At 31.0% G+C, this 24,122-nt stretch overlaps 4 protein-coding genes across 5 annotated transcripts; 3 read left to right on the top strand and 1 right to left on the bottom strand.

Moving 5' to 3' along the window:
- The first annotated feature begins 545 nt into the window (after positions 1–545).
- LOC123297643 (WW domain-binding protein 11) lies at positions 546–3,766 on the top strand. The gene is made up of 5 exons (XM_044879389.1): positions 546–683; positions 744–869; positions 1,618–1,715; positions 1,937–2,224; positions 2,702–3,766. Exons 1-5 carry the CDS (start codon positions 620–622, stop codon positions 3,734–3,736), a joined length of 1,611 nt encoding a protein of 536 aa, XP_044735324.1. The 5' UTR covers positions 546–619; the 3' UTR covers positions 3,737–3,766.
- Positions 3,767–4,609: 843 nt separating this feature from the next.
- LOC123298728 lies at positions 4,610–5,196 on the top strand. The gene has a single exon (XM_044880821.1). It carries the CDS (start codon positions 4,618–4,620, stop codon positions 5,194–5,196), a length of 579 nt encoding a protein of 192 aa, XP_044736756.1. The 5' UTR covers positions 4,610–4,617.
- Positions 5,197–8,248: 3,052 nt separating this feature from the next.
- Positions 8,249–11,203, bottom strand: LOC123297402 (brain protein I3). Its single transcript, XM_044879049.1, has 2 exons — positions 10,953–11,203; positions 8,249–8,972 (listed from the first exon to the last, which is right to left on the bottom strand). The coding sequence occupies exons 1-2, from the start codon at positions 11,053–11,055 to the stop codon at positions 8,689–8,691; spliced, it is 387 nt and encodes a 128-aa protein (XP_044734984.1). The 5' UTR covers positions 11,056–11,203; the 3' UTR covers positions 8,249–8,688.
- A 1,752-nt stretch (positions 11,204–12,955) lies between these two features.
- LOC123297296 (brefeldin A-inhibited guanine nucleotide-exchange protein 1) lies at positions 12,956–22,517 on the top strand. 2 transcript variants are annotated; one of them, XM_044878903.1, is made up of 8 exons: positions 12,956–13,206; positions 14,584–14,871; positions 15,816–16,299; positions 16,471–17,458; positions 17,677–18,306; positions 18,408–20,159; positions 20,244–20,840; positions 21,156–22,517. In XM_044878903.1, the coding sequence occupies exons 1-8, from the start codon at positions 13,083–13,085 to the stop codon at positions 21,285–21,287; spliced, it is 4,995 nt and encodes a 1,664-aa protein (XP_044734838.1). In that variant the 5' UTR covers positions 12,956–13,082; the 3' UTR covers positions 21,288–22,517. The 2 variants fall into 2 exon arrangements, with proteins under 2 accessions (XP_044734838.1, XP_044734837.1); XM_044878902.1 differs by having other exon boundaries at positions 15,816–17,458; positions 18,408–20,840.
- Positions 22,518–24,122: the final 1,605 nt, after the last annotated feature.

Genomic DNA, 24,122 nt, shown 5'->3' with positions numbered 1-24,122 from the left:
GTTGCCTATCTATTTATGTAATAAATTATAATCTGTGTATATCATCATTAATTACGTAAAATTCATTCATAAAGATCTCTGCTCTACTGAAACGTTCAACGGCATAAAACGCTGACGCCAAGTCGCCAATTAGAAGCCAACATTTGTCTGTAACAATATCTGGCGAAACCAAAATCTGGCGGAACATCATAAATGCTAACTTCCAATTGGTTTACACACCATTTAACGTCAGTGTTTTACGTCACTTACCGTTCTATATGTCTGTTTAGTAGGCTTTAGAAATTAGTTGTGAATTAATTTTACGTAATCTTTAATGGAATCTAGAACCTACAGTTTAATTATTAAATAGTAGAAAAATTGTCCGCCAAATTTTTTGTTATAGAACGTTACAGAACGGTAATTGTATTCGTTACGTATATTAGTCAGGAAATTTAACGGATCGTTTTGTGTTGGTATTGAAATAAATTTAAAACGTTCAGTATTAAACATGCAACTAACTTCAGACAATAAAATGAAATGTCAACATGTTTTAAAATAAGAGTGATAAACAATTAATTTAGTAAATAAATTAAATAAAGAATATTTAAATTAAATTTAGGAAAATAAATCAACTTAAAACATGGGTAGACGTTCAATTAATACCACTAAAAGTGGTAAATTTATGAATCCAACAGATCAAGCTCGTAAGTTCTAAAAATATTTTACATTCGTTTATAATTTTAAACCATAAATTTTCTATGCAGGGAAGGAGGCACGTAAAAAAGAGTTAAAGAAAAATAAAAAACAAAGGCAATTAGTCCGAGCTGCTGTACTAAAAGGAAAAGATCCATTGCAACTTATTGAAGAAATGGAAAAAATTGATCAAATGGGTTAGTATTTTAAAACATTGTGGATTCGGATTATCACATACCCTTCAGCTGTCCGGAAAGAATTATTCTCTTTTGGAATACTTTTACTTCGGTATCTTAAATATTGATTCGAAAAGTTTATTATAATATCGTTGAATGTCGATAAAATATTTTTTTGCGGCTTATAAAATTTATCTGTACAATTGAAATGTCGGATGCTTCTTTATACGTTCCTGCAACGTTAAATCACTCTTGCTAAAATGAGCTTTTTGGTCCTTGCGTTCACCCTCTGACGTCGTTCACTCTGTGATCTACGGCTTGGCCATACCTTTAATGTGGTCGAATTAGCACGGGTCTGCCGGTTTTTTGGCCCTTGCATTCGCCCTGTGATGGCGTACATCCCATGTAATATATGTAATTTTACCAAAAGTGAGTTAAGTAAACATTTACCAAATTTTGATGAATAATTCTATTAGAAATTCACTCCCCCTTGTGAAAATTCCAAGTTCCTTCGTCGAAAATATAAAAGTTTGGTAAAGATGGCAAAATTTCAGGGATGTTCACAATTCTTTTTCCCCATTTTTATTCTTAACTGTTGCTTTTTTTATTTAAGAAAATAATGAAGGGTTAGATTTTGTAGTGTTATGTTTGTTAGAGAGTTTGACAAAATTTAATGTAGCGTGATAAAACAGGGGAGCAAAGAGATGATATTTTACTACTCGATTTTTTATGTACGATTCCTTATTAATATTTGTTTTTTTAAATTTAGAATATAATGTACTCCAACCTTCACCTTTAAATGAAAAGGTTTTAAAAGAAAAACGTAGAAAATTAAAAGAAACTTTAGATCGTGTGTTAAAAATGTATGTAAGTATCTAAATAAAAATTAAATTTTTAAAAGAGATATCTAGAGCCAGGCGGAGTTTTTGACAGTCATTGCGGAACGGCTAAAAGAGAAGAGGCAGGCCTTGACGACAGCCTCACAAATTCCCAGGCGTTGTGAAATAATTTATTGTCAAATACTACTTCTGGCTGTAGATCTATATAATAATATGTACGACTATAACTAAAGGTTTTCTCAAATTTAGAATAAAGATGATCCAGAGAAATGGGTAGAACTGCGACGCGCACGAGTTGAATATGAAAAACGAAGAGGACAGCTAATACACTTTTATGAAAGTGTTAAACATGCACAACAAGTTCAAATTGATGACATTCCCTTACCGGCAATGTCCGAACATATGTATCCGCCAAGTCAGCTACACTTTCCAAGTTTAACATCGCAAATTCCATTACCCATGGATTTAAATGTACCTTTACCGCCTCCAACAATTATTCAACCAGTTGGAATTCTGAAGAAAACAACCGCCTATCGAGTAAGCATTTTTTTATTCTTGACACAATAGGAATATAATGAATTGTTTTGTTTTTTGAGTCTTAGTTACCTCAAGCAATGATATCGCCGAATATCTCTTTAAAATATAGGACTTCTACAGAAAATTACCAAAAAACGGCGCACATTGAAAAGTTCACAATAATCGACTTAATTCGATGGATGAATGTACAGTTTCTGAGATACTGTTCGAAATTCCATACAAAGAGCTGTATATTGAATTGATTTCAGGCAATTAGAATAATATTTATCAAATAATCAAATTAACTGAATTTTAATTCTTTTGGGTTTATTTACTCTAGAAAACTAAAAAAGAGACAAATTTTTAAGTTGACCGATTAAATCTCAAAAACCATTTAAGTCATAAATTATGCTGCAAAATAAATGATAAAACTGTAGTACAGTCTCAAAACTCAAATTCTAGCTAGACAAAAAACTTTAAAAAATGCATTTTTCTTAGGCACCTGGAGATAAAAAAGCCCCCGGCGTGCCACCGGGACCACCCCCGGATCTCTTAGAATACGATGAAGAAGAAGATGTTGAAACCCCCCAAGAAACATCTGAATCTACAACGGCCAAAACAATTAGATTTGCAGATAATGTTGCTGAAAGTGAAACTGACAAATCGGAAACGGTACCCACAACTCCTGCGCCTAAGCCCACATCGTTACAACAAAGAATGCTTCAATTAAGTGGACAAAATATTGATGAATTCATGAAAGAAATGGAAGTTGTACACAAGAAACGAGAATTAGATAGAGCTGCTGATATTTCAGCAAGATTATCGTCCCTTGATAAAACAGAAAACAAAGAAAAAGAAGAATTACCACCACCAGGAACTGAGAATGATCCACCTGAGCCAACACCTGCGACAACAGCAGCCTTAAATGCGGACTTACCGCCTGGAATAGAACCTTCTGAAATGATTCAACAACAATTACAATCAAATCAAATGATTTTCAGACCTCCTCCGCCAATAAGACCCCCAACAGCACCACCTGCATTAATGGCAGTTCGCTTACCTCCTGGAAGACCTACACTTCCACCCGGTCCACCACCAGGATTACCACCAAGATTAGGAATGCGCTTACCCCCAGGCCCACCACCAGGAATGCCTCCACGTATGATGCGTATGCCTGGTTTACCTCCCAGGCCGCCACTTCCACCTCCACAACCAAGTGGTGGAAGTAATGCACAAGCAGCGAATACACCAAATGTACTATCTGCTGGTCCGCAATTAATTAATCGAGAAATTGGACCAGGTAAAAGTGCAACAATTATGGCAAAACCACAAATTAGAAATCTTAGCGCAGATGTTACAAGATTTGTTCCGTCTGCATTGCGTGTAAAACGCGAAGATAAAAAACCAAAGGGTGTAACACGAGCTATGGTACAAGAATTAAAACAACAAGAAATTTTGAAACCGGTTACGTCTCAACCGACTAAAGATGATGCATATATGCAGTTTATGCGTGAAATGGAAGGACTTTTATAATAATATGTATTATTTCAATTTTGTGAATGTATTTATAATGTATATCTATTTGTAAAAAAGTATGTTAATTCTATTCATTTAACTAGTTTTTATTTAACTCCCCCTCGTTTTAATTTCTGAAAGATAAACCTGACAATTTTAAAAACACTTCCGGATTTTGGATCGTGCTTAAATTTTACATAACGTTATTTAAGTTACGTTTTCTACCATTATAGAACATAAAACATCTTTTTATCACAAAGTCGATATTCGACCTTGTAGATTTCATTTTTCCGCTAATCCACTGTTTGTCCAGCTAATTAGGCATAGTTTAAACATGTTTTATGTTTTCCCAGCTAGCTAGTAGCGTGTCGTCATAATATACTTCAATTTCCCTTCTTTATCATTCTATTATACCGACATTCCTTCCTAGGATTTTTTTCGTTATCGGAAGTGATTATAACTAATTTTGTTACGTCTACAAAACTTTATGAACCAGGTAATTTTAAGAGACCAAAAGGGAATAGCAGAATGCGTTTGGTCTTTTTAATATTAAAAATAGAGTTGTCAATGAAGAATGCGATTGTATGTGTTATGATCCAACGTAGGACGTAGGGGACTAAAAAATAGCTTATGTTCGTAACTGAACTATTACAAGTAAGAGAAGGTAATAAAAGATTCATACACACACATAGCGGTCAAATAACACCCTCTTTTTGTTCGGGGTTTTAAAAAAGGGGAAATAGAAAAGTATTTTTGTTTCCAAAGATATATTTATTTATTAATGCCTGGTCAAAATAAATTGAAGCCTACTTAGATCCATATTTAAGTACCTATTTGATACACATGACAAATGAATAAATAAATATTCTTAAGTTTTGAAAATCCAAGTCAATGTCAAAATGTGGTTTGAAATATTGCCAGCAGCCTTTATTATTGGAGGAGCAATAGCATTTCCTGGTCTATGTATAATTGTTATGAATAAACTCATTCATGGAAATATATACAACAAGGATCTGACGTTACCATTAGATAGACGTTATTACCTCAGAGACACGCGTCTCTCGAATAATCCATATAAACAATTTGGTCTAGAAACTATTGAAGATGATAAGCCCGGAGACGATGGCGGAGGGAGTAGTGGTATTTGTAAGCTTGGTGGTATTATGGACACTAATCAATCACATCCTCAAAACGTAGATTCACCACTTTCTACAAATCATAATAATTCTAATCCTCCACCACAAGATGGTAAATCAAAAGATAAAAAGGATCAACCTAGTGAGTCGGTAAAAACAGATGTTCCCGATGGACCTAAAAAGAAAACCGATGAACCTAAAAAGAAAAGAACTGATTCACAAATAGAATTGAAGAAAGATATTATTCTTGGCAGTGCAGGCCATGGTGGGCCTGCGTCAGCTAGAGGAGCAGGTCATGATGACTGTTTTACTGATGAAAGCCCTTCTGATTCTACACATTAATACCGATTAGATTTATCAATTTTTCTTTTTTTTGTCAAATAAAGTATCTTAACACATTTACGAATTTTTTTGTGATTGAAATTTTAGTTTTCCCCACCTTGTTACTTAATTAAGTAATTAAGTTGCGTTCCAATTGGAACGCAGAACAGTAATCATGGCATAAAATCAGAATATAACTATGGTAAATACTTGTAAGTAGAAAACTAATTTAGATTTAATTATAATTATCGTAGTCGCATTAGTTTAATTATGTTCACATCGCGTAAGTTTGGAGTTATCATGAAAACTAAAGACATGTCGAATAAGTACCATAATAATCTTTGAGTTGAAAATTTGCATTCAGAGTTTATTTAAATTTTGAACAAATTTTTACTTTTTTGTTTATTCCTGGACACATTGTAAGTCTACACAGGACCATTATCTTACCTAACTGCTGGGCCTTACCTGCTTTTTTGGTGTATTTTCATTCACAATTAATATTATAATCATGCCCTCTTAATGAATTTGGTAGCTCGTTTGGGAGGAAAAAGGGGTGAAAAGTAGGGAGAATCACATCCAACAAACTAACATAGCTTAGAAAGTACGTTAAAAATTTTTTTTAGTTTGTTTTAATCTAAAGTTTTTTTATTTCGAATAATCTTAAACTTTAAATTAGAAAGTAACTTTCACATGAATAAACTTATACAAAGTAGTTTTGGTCCAGACCAGAACCTCATTTCGAGAAAGAAATCTCTAGCGCCATTGGCTTAATTCTAGTGCAATAACGTTATGCAATAATTGGGGGATTGCGTTCGAAATTTCCAATTTTTCTAAGCAGTCGTTTTCGCAATATTCACATTAATGTTTTTTCTAAACCTCCAACACCCTGTATCGAGAAAGTGATGCTTTCTCAGTAATAAGTGTAATGAGAAATTCTCATTATATTAACGTTATTTACCATTTGATGGAGTCCTGCTGTTATAATCTGGACCACCTTGTAGATAACGGTAAATGGGATTGTATTATCAAAACCACTTAAAATGCATAAATATATATATTAACAAATAATTATAATAAAATATCGATTACATTGTTACAGTGGTATTAAAAATGTTTTTCTTATATTTTTCTTTATATCAAAAATAATAACAATAAACATATTATGAAATATGTTTATAAAATTCATTTACAATATTCTTATGTAATTTAAGTTCGTACATCAATTACGGAATTATTTTTTGGACTATTGTTTGCGTTAAATCCATATCGATCAAACCTGGACAACCTATCTATTTTATTATTTAAAAAAAAAAAAAAACTCTTTGTAAGAGAAAGGAAGGCCTGTGTAGCCCTATTAAGTTAGTAAAAATATTTTGAAAGTTCGTTGTCGCCTTGTGTAATTAAATTTTGAAATTTTACAATTTATTGTCTTTCCTTCTAGTCTTCACATCAACTTTGATACAGAGGCTGCGGGATAAATCGAGAACAGGATTTGCTTAAGATAAAAACATAATTTTTGCACGTTAAACATTAATCAAAATATCTCGTGTCGGGGAAAAATAAACTCTCTCCGCTACCCCTGCTTTGATGTACAACTTTTAACAAATGTAATGAAAATTGGGTTAATTCTAGACCATTATTCAAAAATTTGTCACTGGAGTTTGTAAAATGTAAATGGAAAAATTATAAAGATGAAACTTTTATTTTTGATAGCTTAGTAAAAAAAAATACACTTAAGAATCCGCAGTAAAATGGATACGTGCGTTTTTTCGTCTTTATTTTTTTTTTAAATTACCCAAAATAAATGACTTAAAGAATAGGCCTTTACTGGACAGGGCAGCAAATATAAGAGATATTTAAAAAATTGTGTTTTCTTCAGAAATTATTAAATTATAAAATCTCACACGATGCGAGTTCTATAATTTTCATTCAACGCATTTTTTGCTAATTTACCATACCTGTATGTGACTTTAAAAATAATTGCTCCATAGGCTAAATAAGATTAAGAAATATTATTTCTTAGATTAGTTAAGCCCTTTCAAACTCATACGGAAACTTTTTTGAAAATTATCATTATATAGTAAAAGTATATAAAGTCATTTCCACCTTTCACTAAACACAAGTTAAGTTTACGCGTTTGTATTTAGTATAATAAGACCTCTTCATTCATTTAAAGCAATATTGAGATTTAAGGACTTTTCTACTTGGAATTTTATATATTACGGGACTCCTTATATAGTCCTAATTGTGTGCAAAAGGTCCAATTCGTCTATTTAAAAATTGTAATTTCCACACTTAAGAATTAGAAATTGCAGATTAAGTAAAGCTGCTACCGCGGTAGTATTAGGGTATCCTTTTTATATACGAACTTCACACAAATACTCCCTTAAATGTGAAAAATAATTTGATATATACCTATTAAAATTTCTATCAAAAATTAGTTTAAAATTTTTAAGATAATGTAATTAATTAGTGTAATTCGACAAAATTTGTCTGAAAAAAAAAAACATACACCAAAATCTTTGGCACAATACAAAAAATACTTAACCTTAAGATGCAGTTAGATAGCGTATTATTTTTTTTAATAGGAATACAGTAATAACAGCTTGGAGCCAATAGAGAAAGTAACTGGTGTAAAATTTTGTTATAGGACAATTTCCTATCATCTATCAATTTTAGTTCGGACACGTGCCCTTCTATAGCTCAACAATCACTCTTCTATAGCTTCTAGACATGTTTAAGCCATTGAATTACCACAGTTTAAAATTGTGACAAAATTTATCTAACTGCATCTTTTAAGAGTATCATGTTCCAGCTACCAATTCTAGATTATGTACAGAATTTTTTTAATCTGTACTACCTTTAATTTTTAATCCGTGACTAATGTAAAATTGGTCGTTAGAACATAGTTAAAAGTACATTCACCCTAAATATGTTATCATTGCAATCTCGACAAAATTATTAGCTGGCTTAAAATTTTAATGCAGTTAATTTTTAGTATTCAATTCAATTTTTAAAATTTCCTCACAAAGTTTAAAAACCCATTTTATGCAATCAATTTACATTCTTCGGCTTTTATAAAGGATCAAGGTTAACGTAGTAAATTTCGTTTTGAAAGTTGTTCATCCACACTTGAGAGAATTACTCACAATATGATAAATACAAAAATTAAATATTTAAAAAAAATATTTTTGCAAAAAATCAAGTTTTTTAAACCTATAAGAATAGAATTCTACATTCTAAAACAGTGACGTAACTAGGTAATCAAAGGCTCTGTTGTAAAAAAACTAGCTAGCCCTTCAGTAGCTACGCCACTGTTTTAAAAGCTATCTACATTCAAATTTTTTGTTGTCTCATAATTTTTACAGACTTTTTGCTAGGACGAATGTACTTTAATTACAAAAAAAACTTCAAAATAAATAATAGCTAATCAATTTGACAAAGCTATTTTTATATTTAAAAATAAAAAGTTCAATTATATTTTTACAATATATTAGAATACCATTCCTAAAATTAACCAAAATATGCTCCACAATTTGAACATCGTTTGTTTTTAAGTAATAAACAACATAGAATGCCAAGTGGAAAAAAGAATATGGCGCAAAATATTCCTAAACATGTATAATCATCTTCTAAAACACCAACACGACATGCTGGACATGCACCGACAATTATAATTTCCGGCATTACAACTTGTGTTGCACCTGCAGTAGCACCATATGAAGTCACATAACTCCCTGGCAGTGGTGTTAAATGAGCTGTTGGTGTTGGATAATATCCGGGGGGAATAGTATGCACTGAAAAAAATAATTGCGTTAGTAAAAAAACTCACAAATTTTAACCAGTCTAATTAATTAGTTGTAATTTAGTTAACATTAATAGTAGTTTTAAAACTTAGCTATTGTAGGTTCTAAAGAGAATATATTTTAACAAAATGCATAATACAGCCTACAAAAATGCTCATCTTAATTTTAATTGCGGATGCTATTTCCAGCAAAAAATTATTTAAATTGTCAAAAATTTTTCATTTGTTGTTTAATTTAATGATATGATTTGTTCAAATTATTTAGTCCGCGAGACAACATCCTTTTTGATAAATGATTAATACATACTGAAACTTCGTGAATGGCTTCCTTTTGGCCAGTCTACCAAACTTTTTACGACTTTTTTCGAAAGGCCTGCGTTTTCAAATGAGCATGATAACGTCATACTTGGGCTATCGTTCTCAAGAAATTTGTCGGACACTATGACCACATGATAACAATAATAATTATTAAACAATTCAGCAAAAGTGAACAACTATGTATATATGTATTGAAAAACAAAAATACTTGAGTACGGCATGTTCGAGGTGATAGACAAGCTCATCGGTGCAGTAGTTTTGTGGGATAAAATATTTTATTGTTTAATAATTATTAATGTTATCAAGTGGCCCTACAAATTTCCTACGGTGTTTTTCAGATTATAGCTTAAATATGACATTATCATGCTCATTTGAAAATACAGTAATTTAGAAAAAAGTCGTAGAGAAAGTTTGGTAGACTCGTCAAAAAGAAGCCACTCACAAAGTTTCAAATATGTATTCATCATTTAATAAAAAGAGTGCTGTCCGTGGACTAATTTGTTGGCCCCGTTAGACTAACCTAGATTGAAACTTTATTGACACCATAACCGTAAGAACTCATCAATAAATCAGTTTTCGAACTTTATTTTCTTGAATATAAATTTTCAATAAATATAAAATAAATATTGAAACATTTTTAATTTTGTAATTTGATACGCTGTTACTTTCGAAGAGTGTACCCAGTGTGTCAGAGAAAACGATACAAACTACAAACATTTTAATTGCAAGATCTGTAGATTACAGTATAACTTATATCGCAGAGGTTAATATGACCGAGACAGGTTGATATTCGAATTCTGCCATCCCTAAATACTATTTCTTTTTCACTAAAAAATTTTCAAAAAAATAGTTTGGTGTAGCTTTTCAGATGTTTTTACGGCTGGATTTGTATTTAGGGCCAAAAGTCACAAAAAAATTCAGTTCATTTGACTAATAGACAAATATTCTTTAAGAAATTACTTGAAATCGAATAGAGAGATCGCTTTTTGTAATGGATTTTTGGACAATTTTTCAGAACCAATGGATTTAATCATCGAATGTATCCGATTTTTGTATGCTTGGATCAAAATTACCAAGTTTTATCGAAATTGGAGTCTAAAGCAGTATTCAATGCGGCCTCAAGTACTAATTATATTTTTGTGAAATTCCAACTTAACATATAATATACGTTACGAAATTTTCAATGGCACATCCTGTATTAAAATTCGAGATGACTAATTTTTTATCTATTATAATTAATATCCAATATTAAATTTGAAAAGGTCATTGTATGGTTCAATTATGGCTTCGGTTAATCAAATTATTTTAGACTTATAAAATAATAGCAATAATTTGGTATAGGTCGTTTTCCGAGACTAAAATATATAGGTGCTCAAAATAAAATTAAACGGTAAAATTGAAGAATTTCGAAGTTAACATATTGAACTCAAAAATCGCATTTAATTCAGAATTTTTATATACAGTATAATATATTTTCAATTTTATTGAATGTCTATCTAAATCTTTAAAACTTGAGCTACAAATTATTTTATTGAGGTGTCCATAAAATAACTTTTGTTGTGTGGTCTCCAATATTATAGGCAAAAAAAATTTTTTGTGATTAACAGGAAAACTGCAATTAACAAAACGTATTGTTTATATAAATTTTGTATACCTGGTGCTTGTTGATACGTTGGTAGAGGAACACCATTACTTGCTGTTGGTGTATATGGTGGAGGTTTTTCATTATATTTTGGTGCAGAAGCTGTTGTACTCATTTTTTAAATGAAAATCTTAAATTAATTGGAATTAAATAAACAGCACAATATATTAATTTTTGTGTTCACATCTAGAATATGTATTCATACATATATTATTCTAGACACCAACAAACTAAAAATTTATTTATTACTTAAACAAAGACACAAAATGTCAATTGAAATGAGATAACCTTAATAATCCACTATGCTAAATCATGTTTTTTAAATCGTGATTCAAACGATTATTTTTTTGGTTTGTTTTCATAACAATTTCATTGGATTGTGTTGATTAGTTAACGATTGAACAATTACTAGTCATATGATATTATTTGTTAATATGAAAAAAGTTCCATATTCTATTCTAATCAGTGATCACTATGTTTATGTATAGTGAAATTATAATGAAAAGACGAAAAGTCAACAAAGTCGTTTGACAAATGTTGTAAATAAGACAGCACAACTAACATGACATCTAATTGTTTAAATATTCTTTATATTATAAAATCTATTTGGCTGATTTAGTTACTATAGTTTTAAAATCAACAATTGTATTAAATATTTAATCGAATTTAACTCTCAGCGAGCTTTCAAGTCTAGATTTTGGAATCAGAAAATATTTTTCTTCTATCCTTTGATCCAGAATCTTTTTCTGTGACTGTACTCCCAAACATTTACCTGCTGCCTTGTGGCTGCCACCAAGTACCTTACTTTACTCATCGAAATAATTTAATCAATCGATATTAAAATTTCAAATCCAAAATTGTGATTTTGAAATGCTTTTCATAGTAAATTCATACCGCACGTGACAGGCGGCGAGCGATATACGAACTGTCCACTGAAATGAATGCGATTACAATTAAATAATTGGAAATTTCATTTCCTTGGGCTGATTTTTTTACCGTGTTTATATGAAATATATATCAAGTATATAATTTTAGTCCCAAGTTTGTAACGTTTAGAAATATTGATGATATGAACACAAGTCTATTATAAGTGTTCATAAAATCATCTAATTAGTTCATTTCCATTTGTCTATCCGTTTATCCACCTGTCAGCAAGATAACTGGAAAACGATCTCAGATATCCAGCTAAAATTTTTATAGCGTGCTCAGGGCATAAAAAGTGAGGTCGAGTTCGTAAAGGAGCAACATAGGTCAATTGGGTCTTCGGTCCGTAGGACTTATCTTGTAAACCGTTAGAGATAGAATAAAAGTTTAAATGTAAAACATGTTCCTTATAAAAAAATAAACAAATATTCCATGTTCCAAATATTTTTTCGTAAACATAACTGCTTACCCGTGAGAGCGCAAATTTTATAGTATGTATTATATAGGAGTATCAGTTATGTATGTGTGACATGTATGCATGCGTAAAGTGACAGTGTAATCTACTCTGTCTCTGCATGGTATTTCAACAATGAACTCAGTCAATTGTTTGTTTTCACTTGTTCTATATAAATTAGACTAACTATATTGTATAAAATCAAGAATTGATAATTTACATATGATAATAATTTTGCAAAAAATTTTTTGTCTTATCACTATAAAATGTTAATTATATTAGCATAAAAAGTTACAATTTTATCAAGTATATTCGAACATATTAGACTAAGTAGCTTTATAAATTAATCTAAACATTCAAACTTGATTTCGCGGTATAATTTAAATTAATATGACACGTATAATAAATATTTGACGTTTTTTCTATTTAGTTGGCAATGGTTGGCAGCTTTTCATGTCATAATTTTTAGTATGTAAAATAAACGTAAGAGTGTTTGTCAAAAAAAAATTCTAAAATGAATTAAAAAATAAATAATAAGAGTGAACCACATTTTAAAATTTATTTTAAATGAAAATTGCGTATATAAATTCATTAAGATTAATTGCTTATATACATTTATAATGGTGTAATTATGTTATATAAAAAATAAATCGTTGAATAAATGAAAGTAAATTTTATACGATTTAACATTGAAAAATGAAGTGTATTGGAATGTCTACTGACAATTGACAATATTCAATTTTATTGATCTTTTTGGTTTAACAATGCAAAGTAATTCAAAAACCAAAGAAATGTTTATAGTTAGGGCATTAGAAAAAATTTTAGCTGACAAAGATATTAAGCGATCTCATCATTCACAATTAAAACGAGCATGTGAGGTGGCATTAGGTAATTTCCCTTTTATCTCTTTCTGTTTAATATGTAAATAAATATTAATCAAGTTTTAATGCAAATTTATTTAAAAAGCTTAATAAATTATTTAAAAATTATTTTTCACAACGTACGCTTAATTAAATATTATTTTATGCTCAGATTTTTGCTAAATTAGATCATTTGGTGACTGAGAAAACCATGCAATCTAAGAAAATTTTTTCGATTACAGAATTTTTGTACATTACAACTTCTTGTTTTTATTTGAGATTTTTATTTCGTTTCCTAAATTTAACTAATAGAGAAATTCTACCAGTTATTGTTCTGGATATAATTAGCTGCTTGCCCACTGTCCCGACTTTATTTGGATGATATTTTTGTCGATGCGTTATTCAATTTTAAACATGTTGCCGCCATATGTTGTAAACAGAATATCGATCTCATATGCTTGCTATACAAAACTCGCTGTGACTGGTTTCGTAGCTTAAGGCGGCCCGGCCCATTTATCTTGAAAACAATTGTAGTTTGCCCATTCTCGAATCTACGCCATGTTAGCGCCTCTTATAAAAAGGTTACATGTGCAGCTTCTACTAATATGGTTTGTATAATGATTTGTAAAACTACGTTCGAAGTAAAATGCTGGACTTTCGACAAATTTTATCAGATATTCTTTTATGTAGTACATAATGATATCGCTCAAATCTCACCCAAAGGTCTGAAAAGGGTGAACATTTTTTTGCTAATATTTGCAAAAGTTGCTATAAATACATTTTATTGAACTGTGAGATTGATTTTGGGTAGAGTTAGGTTGGGTTTGCTTTTTTTGTTATTTGAAATACAAAATAGTTTTTCGAATTTTCCCTTCTGCTAAAATTTGGGGCAAAAGTTTGTACCTCTGTTTTTGTGACTCTATCCTTTTAATATTGAAAATAAAATAAAATTTTAATAAATAGTTGTAAACGTAAAATCGCTCCCTTATTTTTCATTTATACTTACATACAGATGAAGGATGAACGGTAATATAGCTTCATTTTAAAAAATATCTCTTTTTGATATAAAGGAGATGGCTTTCGAACTCTTATAACTCGGACCGAACCAACTGAGAATACTAACTAGACCACTGTTGAGTCTATAAACATATGCAGGCAATTTTGCATGGAGTGAAGTGTGTAGATTTTATCTTTCTCAAAACAATCATGTATTTGTGCTAGGAAAATCTCAAACCAGGTGAAATGATTACTGGATTCGTGTAATATCTTCGTAGGAAAGATTGTACAATGGATCAAATTTGACGCAGTACAAAAGCTTTTTAAATAATTTACCATAATTTTAATCTAGCCTAAGTAATTCTGAATAGAAAACGACTACAACTAATATATTTATCTCGTAATATAGAGGGTATAAAAAAGGAATTAAAAGAAAATGGCGAAGATAATAAGGATGTGTCAGCTGCATTACCATTACCTCGAAGCGGTAACGCAAATGCTACAACAACAGAATCATACTTTTTACCATTTGAATTGGCATGTCAAAGTAAATCAAATCGCATTGTGGTCACTGCATTAGATTGTCTACAAAAATTAATCGCATATGGTCATTTAACTGGCAACGTACCTGATTCAACATGTCCAGGACGTTTACTCATCAATCGTATTGTGGAAACAATTTGTGCTTGTTTCACCGGTAATATATATATTATTTTGTTTATACGTAAAGAATGTCTCGAAAACGGAAAATGATATTGTTAAATCAAATTATGATTCCAAGTATTTATTTTAGTATATTGTGATATACTCAGATTTATTTACTTCAGCTTGTTGGGAACAATTCGATTTATTGGATTTTTGGAACAAATGTTGCTTTGGAAATTTGTTAATTTAAAAGTTATCTATACTAATTTAGGTTTTAAACAATTTTGAAAGTCAGTGTCAATTCAAGATATTCGTAAGATGTCCTCTTCTAAGTAAAACGACTCTTATTTTGATTGTTTTTTTCCTAAAAAGTGTTGTTGAAGAAATTTTCAACCATAGAAATCAAATTAGAGCATTTTATATTTACAGGGCAGGGATAAAAACCAAGTGTTTTTTAATCGAAAACTGTTTATTAGAAAAGAGAAAGCTATGCCGGTACGTTCCTTTACTCAAAGCATTTTTTTAGTGGTCATAACGGAATTACCACTATCGTGTACGTTATATCAACACATATCCACATATGATGCCGCCCGAGTCATAATCTTACGTTAGATTAATAATCTATGACTCTATAATGAAAAAGAATTCTCTTACATTATTGAGCTTTCTTTTCGAATATTATTAACGCAATGTAAGATTATGTTTCGGACGGAAAGAGCGTAATTTTTTTTTTTATAAATCCCCGACGAAATTCACGCTGAATCACAGTCACTGATTGGGAAATATTGCAACAAAAATTACAGGACATACCATTCCATTTCCACCCATCCATTTTTAATGGCAGAATACTTTGCGATAAATAAAAACTTGTTTATTATGCCCAATTCTGTATAAAATTTTATAAGTTTAACTGCCTACCGTTTTTGAGACAGTCAGTAGAATTTAAGATTGATTATAGTAATAACTATAAACGATTTTGTGTTATAATTGATGTAGGTCCAAATACAGATGAAGGTGTTCAATTACAAATAATAAAAGCATTGTTAACAGTTGTAACATCTCAACATGTTGAAGTCCACGAAGGAACCGTCCTGCTGGCGGTACGCACTTGCTACAACATATACTTAGCAAGTAAAAATTTAATAAATCAAACTACAGCTAGAGCAACACTAACTCAAATGTTGAATGTAATATTTGCTCGTATGGAAAATCAAGCCTTGGATGCTAGTGTAGATCAACAAACGCAATCACTACCTGCAGAACCTCAACAATCAGAGGAACCTCAGCAACAAGAATCTGAATTACAAACATCACAGATATCTGAACCAGAAACTCCGACAGAAACAACAGAAAATGTTGTCAACGAAATTATAACAGATATTATAAATAATGCAATGCTGATCGCAGAAAGTAAAACTAATAACGAAAATATTGAAGAAACTTCTCCAACTGAAGCTGAGCTAGAAATATCGCAGAATCCATTTTTGGAGTCGGGTAATGATGAAAACCAATCAGATACAATGACAAACACAAGTATCGAAAATCATGAAACAATTCCGAATTCCGTTTCGAATTCCGAAATGACACGAAGTATTGAGTCTAACGATTTAAAACCAAACACTGGTTCCGTGACCAATCTAACTCGGGCCACATCACAAGATAGTGTCGAAACTCATAATAGTGAGAGTGATATTGCAGTTACGACAAAATTTGCACATGTATTACAAAAAGATGCGTTCTTGGTCTTTCGTGCACTATGTAAATTATCAATGAAACCATTACCAGATGGTACCCCAGATCCAAAATCTCATGAATTACGTTCAAAAATTTTATCATTACATTTACTTCTGTCCATTTTACAAAATGCTGGACCCGTTTTTCAATCGAATGAAATGTTTATTACGGCTATTAAACAATATTTATGCGTTGCCTTATCGAAAAATGGTGTTAGTTCGGTACCAGAAGTTTTTGAATTGTCTTTAGCAATTTTCCTAGCACTTTTATCAAATTTCAAAATGCACTTAAAAATGCAAATTGAAGTATTTTTCAAAGAAATCTTCTTGAATATTTTGGAAACGTCTAGTTCAACGTTTGAACACAAATGGATGGTAATCCAAGCCTTAACACGAATTTGTGCGGATGCACAAAGTGTGGTTGATATTTATGTAAATTATGATTGTGATTTATCAGCAGCGAATTTATTTGAACGACTTGTTAATGATCTTTCAAAGATTGCACAAGGTCGACATGCACTGGAATTAGGTGCCACTCCTGGGCAAGAGAAAGCCATGCGTGTTCGTGGTTTAGAATGTTTAGTTTCAATTTTAAAGTGTATGGTAGAATGGAGCAAAGAATTATATATAAATCCGAATACACAGAGTACACTTTCTGATCATACAACGGGCGGTATCGGTGGTGATGGTGACACAGAGAGTCATATTGTTGGAAATCAAGCACCAAGTTTGGCTTCTCATGGAGGATCGACGAATAGTATTAATAGCGCAGAGAGTAGTGGTGGTAATCGTGAAGTTTTAGATTCTCCAGAACAATTGGAAGTGTTAAAACATCAAAAAGAAGTTTGGCAAGCTGGTATTGATTTATTTAATCGAAAACCGAAAAAAGGAATTCAATTTCTACAAGTAAGTTTTCTTTGTGGCCATTTTATTTTTAAATAAATATATAATTTCTGTTCAATCATTAATATTTCAAAATATTGTTTATACATGCTTTCCAATACAGGCTTTCTGCCACGTTAGAAAAAGTCCTTTTATGAGCTAATAACCCCTACCTAATTTTTAATCTGTGCAATTATTTTTGAGCAAACGACCTACACTTGGTCAACTTTTTTAAATTACAGGAACGTGGGCTTTTAGGACCAACAGTAGCTGATGTGGCCCAATGGTTACATACAGATGACCGATTAAACAAAGTGTATATTGGTGATTTCTTAGGCGATAATGATGATTTTGCGAAAGAAGTTATGTACGCATATATCGATTATCTGAATTTTGCTGATCAAGATTTAGTAGCTGCATTACGATATTTTCTTGATGGATTTCGATTACCAGGTGAAGCACAAAAAATTGATCGTTTAATGGAAAAATTTGCTAGTAGATATGTGGAATGTAATCCAAATAATGGTGTATTCGCTAGTGCTGATACCGCTTACGTACTCGGATTCTCAATAATTATGTTAACCACAGATTTGCATTCTCCGCAAGTAAAGAATAAAATGACTAAAGAACAATATATTAAAATGAATCGTGGTATTAATGATAGTCAAGATCTACCTGAAGAATATCTATCGCAAATTTATGATGAAATTGCTGGACATGAGATAAAAATGCGTTGTACTTCAGGGACTTTAAGTCGTAATGCTGGTAAACAAGCAATTAGTGAACGCCGACGTAAAGTTTTATGGAATATGGAAATGGAAGTGATTTCAACAGCTGCGAAAAATCTTATGGAATCTGTCTCTCATGTTCAGGTAAGCATTATTAACGTTTTTTTTTTTTTTTTTTTTTTTTTTTTTTTTTTTTTTTTTAATTTTTATACACTGTTGGTAATTATTTAATTTACTTTAATTAGGCACCATTTACATCAGCAAAACATCTTGAACACGTACGCCCAATGTTTAAAATGGCATGGACTCCATTTTTAGCTGCTTTTAGTGTGGGTTTACAAGATTGTGATGCTACAGACATTGCAACATTGTGTTTGGATGGTATTCGATGTGCCGTACGAATAGCTTGCATATTTCATATGTCATTAGAACGTGACGCTTATGTTCAAGCTTTAGCTAGATTTACTCTACTCACAGCTAATTCTCCATTAACAGAAATGAAAGCGAAAAATATCGATACAATTAAAACATTAATAACGGTTGCGCATACCGATGGAAATTATCTGGGATCTAGTTGGTTGGATATTGTAAAATGCATATCACAACTAGAATTAGCGCAATTAATTGGTACCGGAGTTCGGCCACAATATTTATCCGCAGGCTTAGAACCAGGTGTACGAGAACATATTGGCGAAACTAGTTCACAAAGTGTGGTAGTCGCTGTTGATAGAATATTTACTGGATCCACTCGCTTAGATGGTGATGCCATTGTTGAGTTTGTTAAAGCGCTTTGTCATGTATCCCTTGATGAATTATCGAACACGTCACATCCACGAATGTTTTCATTGCAAAAAATTGTGGAAATTGCCTACTATAATATGGGTCGTATTCGTTTACAATGGTCTAGAATATGGCAAGTTTTGGGTGATCATTTTAATGCAGTTGGGTGTAATCCAAATGAAGAAATTGCCATATTTTCCGTTGACAGTTTACGACAATTGTCTATGAAGTTTATTGAAAAAGGTGAATTTGCAAATTATAATTTTCAAAAAGATTTTCTTCGACCCTTTGAGCATATCATGAAAAAGAATAATTCGGCTACAATTCGAGACATGGTTGTAAGATGTATTGCACAGATGGTGAACTCTCAAGCACATAATATTCGATCAGGATGGAAAAATATTTTCTCAGTTTTTCATTTAGCTGCAAGTGATCATGATGAAGGGATTGTAGAGTTAGCTTTTCAAACTACTGGGAAAATTATTACAGAATTATATGCAATCCATTTTCCGGCGATGATTGATTCATTTCAAGATGCGGTTAAATGTTTATCGGAATTTGCTTGTAATGCAAGATTTCCGGATACAAGTATGGAAGCTATACGCTTGGTACGATCGTGTGCGGTGACTGTAAATGCTTCACCACAATTATTTGCTGAATATGCTGTTATAGAAACAGATGTTGCTGTTCCAGAAAGTGATCGTATTTGGGTACGAGGTTGGTTTCCATTATTATTTTCACTAAGTTGTGTTGTAAGTCGTTGCAAATTAGATGTACGTACGCGTGCTTTAACTGTTTTATTCGAAATTGTTAAAACATATGGTGATACATTCAAAGCACATTGGTGGCGAGATTTATTTAATGTACTATTTCGAATATTTGATAACATGAAATTACCCGAACATCACACGGAAAAAGCAGAATGGATGACAACTACATGCAATCATGCGTTATACGCAATAATTGATGTTTTTACACAATATTTTGAAATCTTAGGAAATTTATTACTAGGGGAGTTATATTCTCAGTTACATTGGTGTGTTCAACAAAGCAATGAACAATTGGCTAGATCTGGTACAAATTGTTTAGAAAATTTAGTCATATCAAATGGATCAAAATTTGATGATTCCACATGGGAAAAGACGTGTCAATGTATGCTTGATATATTTAATTCAACGATTCCATCCGCTTTATTAACATGGAAACCGGATCATCATATCCCTGAATTAAATGGTGATGGCCCAACTCATCGACAAGGTATTCTTAAACGTAGTCCCTCTGTTAGTGGGAATACAATATCATCTGAATGGAATATGCCTGGGGATGATACAATCTTTCCTGGATTATTAATCAAATGTGTAGTACAATTAGAATTAATTCAAACTATTGATAATATTGTATTTTTCCCGGCGACATCACGTAAAGAAGATGCAGAAACTTTAGCATTAGCGGCCGCAGATTTAGCTGGTGATGCGAATGTTGTTGATGCCACGGCACAGTGTCAACGTGAAGAACAAGGCATGTATCGATTATTATCCACAAAACATTTGCTATCACTAACAGAATGTTTGATACGATCACATCGATTTGCAAAAGCATTCAATTCGAATCATGAACAACGTGAAGCTTTGTGGAAAGCTGGTTTTCGTACACCATCCAAACCGAGCTTGCTAAAACAAGAGACACAAAGTTTAGCATGCGTATTACGAATATTATTTAAAACGTACAGTGATGAAAATCGTCGTGATGATTGGAAAGAAATTGAACATCGATTGATTTCTATATGTCGCGAAGCCTTAGAATATTTTTTGTCGTTGCAGAGTGAAGCTCATCGTGACGCTTGGACCTCGTTATTACTATTAATTTTAACTAGAATATTGAAAATGGCAGATGATCGGGTAAGTTGTTTTCATTATTTAAATTTTTAGTACTGCAATTATTGGATACTATATTTTCCATTAAAATAAAAAATTATAGTTAGGACCGCCTAGCTCTCAAAATAAGCAAGTTGGTACTAAGTTTAGTTCAGCTAAATTGACTTATTTTGAGATATCTGATAGAAACACCCTGTATTTTGTGTGTAATTTAACAATTTGAATAATTATAAATAGTTTAAACATTGATAAACTAAATGCAGGATATTTAAATAAGTAACTCAGTTCATTGTCAACTTCATACGAAAAATTAACTAATAATTTATTTTTGTTTTTCAGTTTGCAATACACGTATCGAATTATTATCCATTACTATGTGAAGTAGTGTGTTTTGATCTAAAAGCTGAACTACGATCAGTGTTACGAAGAGTATTCTTACGCATTGGACCAGTATTTCATGTGACATCATGAATGTAATTTGGTTTTGGTAGGGCTGTGACTATTTTAAAATATTCGCCATGTTAATTATGTCACTTAAATCATTGATTAAATCAAACAGTCATCACATCGAGTCAGTAAGATTGAAGAAGAGGGGACATTACGAAAATTATTTTTAAAAAAACATAGAAATAATATACACTGTGATACTGATAATCGTATCTTTTTATTTTATTTTTGAAATGTCATTTTGTCAAAAGGTTTTTTTTTTTGGTATTTCAATAGTGAAATGTACTTGGTATTTTACAAGTTTTGTTATTTATAATATCTTCCCAGCTGTGGTAATAATTTTTTATGTTTATCTCATCAAGCCAGTGTCCGATGGCAGGGGTGGCAACACGGTTACACGCAGTCCTCAATTTTCTCTCTTGGAGAAAAGAGTTTAAGGTTTTTTTTTTAAACAGACCAATATATTTTAAACTGCTGTCTTGTGTTATACTTTTTTTAATGCTGTATTTTAAGAACATTTATTATACGATAGCAATTAAGCAAGCCAAACCGAAAGAAAGAAGAAGAAATACTTAAATAGAAAAGAAGGAATCAACTTTTTCGATATGTAATGATTTTTAAATTGAGAATACAAAGGAGGAGCAACAGAAATGATTCCTTCAAAACCATCAGGAAAGATTTAAAAAAAACATTTTCAGATAGTTGATGAATCGATTAGAAACGATTCTCGTCATAATCGGTTAAAGAATTGAGATCCTATAGGTGTAATTACACACAAATACGTGCATACCAACGGCGATGTTTACCGGATCTCATATTTTAGCCATAGATATCTGCACATTTTTTTAATCTATCTTTTTTCAAATAAAAATTCAAATCTTTAAATTTATTCTTTTTATTTTTGATTTAATTTTGAATTCTTCTTTTATTTTAATTTAACGCTATCACCAAATCATGCTTTTGATTTCGTTACAAATGTACAAAAATCCAAATCTACCGCTTTTTATAGTGGCACACCTTCTTGGAAACATTAATCCTGTAATCCTAATTAACATACGGAGAAGCATTTGGTTTGGATTAATATTGTTTTGTACGAAAAAAATAAGATGATAAGTAGAAAATGATCGACGATCTCTGTAGAGCTGAGAGTATTTTAAAATCGAATGAGAGAAACGAAAAAAATGATTATCACACTAGCGTATAAGACCATGACATAACATGTTTTGAAATAATACCAAGTGTATTTTTTTTTAAATGACTGAAGTACATGGAAAATGTTAAATTTAAATTATATTTAGAAAATTATTATTTTTTAATTTATGAATATTATAAATTGTTTTTATTGAGACTAACATGGTATGTCGAATGATTTGAGGTATGAGAATATTGTTTCGAATGTATATTACTAACATGATTCGAGAGTATTTGTCTATTTTACAGATTTATTTAAATTCTGAATCTTGTCAGCTATTATTATTATTATCATTATTATTGTATTAATTTTAATTATTCATTTCATATTATCAAAATTATTTAAATCTTTTTATTTATTTATATTTTATTCTATATTATATTGAAAAAAAAATGCCACGGGAATCCGTCCCATTAAAAATAAATCCGTAGTTTCGGTTTATTGTATATTTATGTTTTTATAAGATTAGTAAAATTTTTAAAATATACACTTACCGGGAAGGTGAGAAAGGCAATAAGTTAATGTTAAACAGGCAAGGAATTTTTTAACTTGAACCTAAATGATGAATTTTAGAAAAACATGCAATTGCTTTTACAAGTGTCAACTTAAAAATTTGTAATAAAACTTGCATGTTTTTCTAAAATATAATTAATTATTACTTTGAAAATTTTTACAAATTAAAGGTTGACAAAAATAGGGGCGACGCAGGCAGCAATTCATTCAGCCAGTAGTGTTTAGAATATTTCTCTTAATGTTTTTAGCCCCATTCCATCTTTTCTAACACTTTCTGCAGTAGGATATTGAAGAACGTTGCAGTATTTTCAAATGTAAAATCAATACATATTGAATTTGGTCCTGATTCTAAAAATACCACTTATAACCGTAGGTTATGTTATGTTAGAGTGGGTGTATTCTGAAGTGAGATATACTTAGACCAAAGGGTCCGTTGTGATACCGGTTCATGGAGTAGTGGTCGAGGAGGGGCTTTTTGGTGCTGTTTAAAAAAAGCAGCAGCGTTGACGTCAAGGGACTTAAGGTCGGACTGGTTGTCAAAGAAAGGCTGGCTCAAGTAAATTCATCTCCTCATAGCAAGAGCTGGGAGTGACATAGAAGATGAGACATCGTTTCTTTCTCCTCCCCACTACTTATAACCGTAATTCTGGCTTAAAATTACTTTCAAGCTCATCCTACTGCTTGAAAATAGTTAAATTATGAGGTTGTTGGTGCGCTTTGGTAATTTTTGGGCCGGTTAGTGTATATTGATTTATGTATAAAAGTATTTTACTAGAACTTGAATCTTTTTTTTCCAAAACGTTAATAAAATTAGTTAATCAAAAATGTAATCTAGAAAATATATGGAGCAGATTAGGGGAGAAAAAATTTTCGAATTATTAAAATTAAAAAAATTTCTTTGAAAGTTAGAAATTGGTTGTTATAGTCAAAATATTATTAACAGGTTTCAGTTAAAAATATTGTTGAAAACTGAATTTAAATTTTAATGAAGATCATTTCAAAAAATTTAAAAATTGTACAAAAACAAAAGACACTCACATAATTTAAATTTAACAAAAAAATTTAAATTTTTTCACATAATTATTATATCTACAAAAAGTTGTATTGTATTTTTATTAATACTGAAAAAGTATTTTTTCTAAGAAAGTAATTTT

Source organism: Chrysoperla carnea, chromosome 4, assembly GCF_905475395.1.
Source record: "Chrysoperla carnea chromosome 4, inChrCarn1.1, whole genome shotgun sequence".
NCBI lineage: Eukaryota > Metazoa > Arthropoda > Insecta > Neuroptera > Chrysopidae > Chrysoperla > Chrysoperla carnea.
The sequence above is the reverse complement of the archived record's forward strand: the minus strand, read 5'-3'. Positions and strand labels throughout refer to the sequence as shown.

Excerpts from the sequence above, each read along its gene's own strand:
- LOC123298728 (XM_044880821.1), top strand. The coding sequence starts at position 4,618 with ATGTGGTTTGAAATATTGCCAGCAGCCTTTATTATTGGAGGAGCAATA.
- LOC123297643 (XM_044879389.1), top strand. The coding sequence starts at position 620 with ATGGGTAGACGTTCAATTAATACCACTAAAAGTGGTAAATTTATGAAT. Across the intron at positions 684-743 it reads GAATCCAACAGATCAAGCTC|GGAAGGAGGCACGTAAAAAA; the intron begins GTAAGTTCTAAA and ends TTTTCTATGCAG. Across the intron at positions 870-1,617 it reads GGAAAAAATTGATCAAATGG|AATATAATGTACTCCAACCT; the intron begins GTTAGTATTTTA and ends TTTTAAATTTAG.
- LOC123297402 (XM_044879049.1), bottom strand. The coding sequence starts at position 11,055 with ATGAGTACAACAGCTTCTGCACCAAAATATAATGAAAAACCTCCACCA. Across the intron at positions 8,973-10,952 it reads AACGTATCAACAAGCACCAG|TGCATACTATTCCCCCCGGA; the intron begins GTATACAAAATT and ends TATTTTTTTCAG.
- LOC123297296 (XM_044878902.1), top strand. The coding sequence starts at position 13,083 with ATGCAAAGTAATTCAAAAACCAAAGAAATGTTTATAGTTAGGGCATTA. Across the intron at positions 14,872-15,815 it reads AATTTGTGCTTGTTTCACCG|GTCCAAATACAGATGAAGGT; the intron begins GTAATATATATA and ends TAATTGATGTAG. Across the intron at positions 17,459-17,676 it reads AAGGAATTCAATTTCTACAA|GAACGTGGGCTTTTAGGACC; the intron begins GTAAGTTTTCTT and ends TTTAAATTACAG.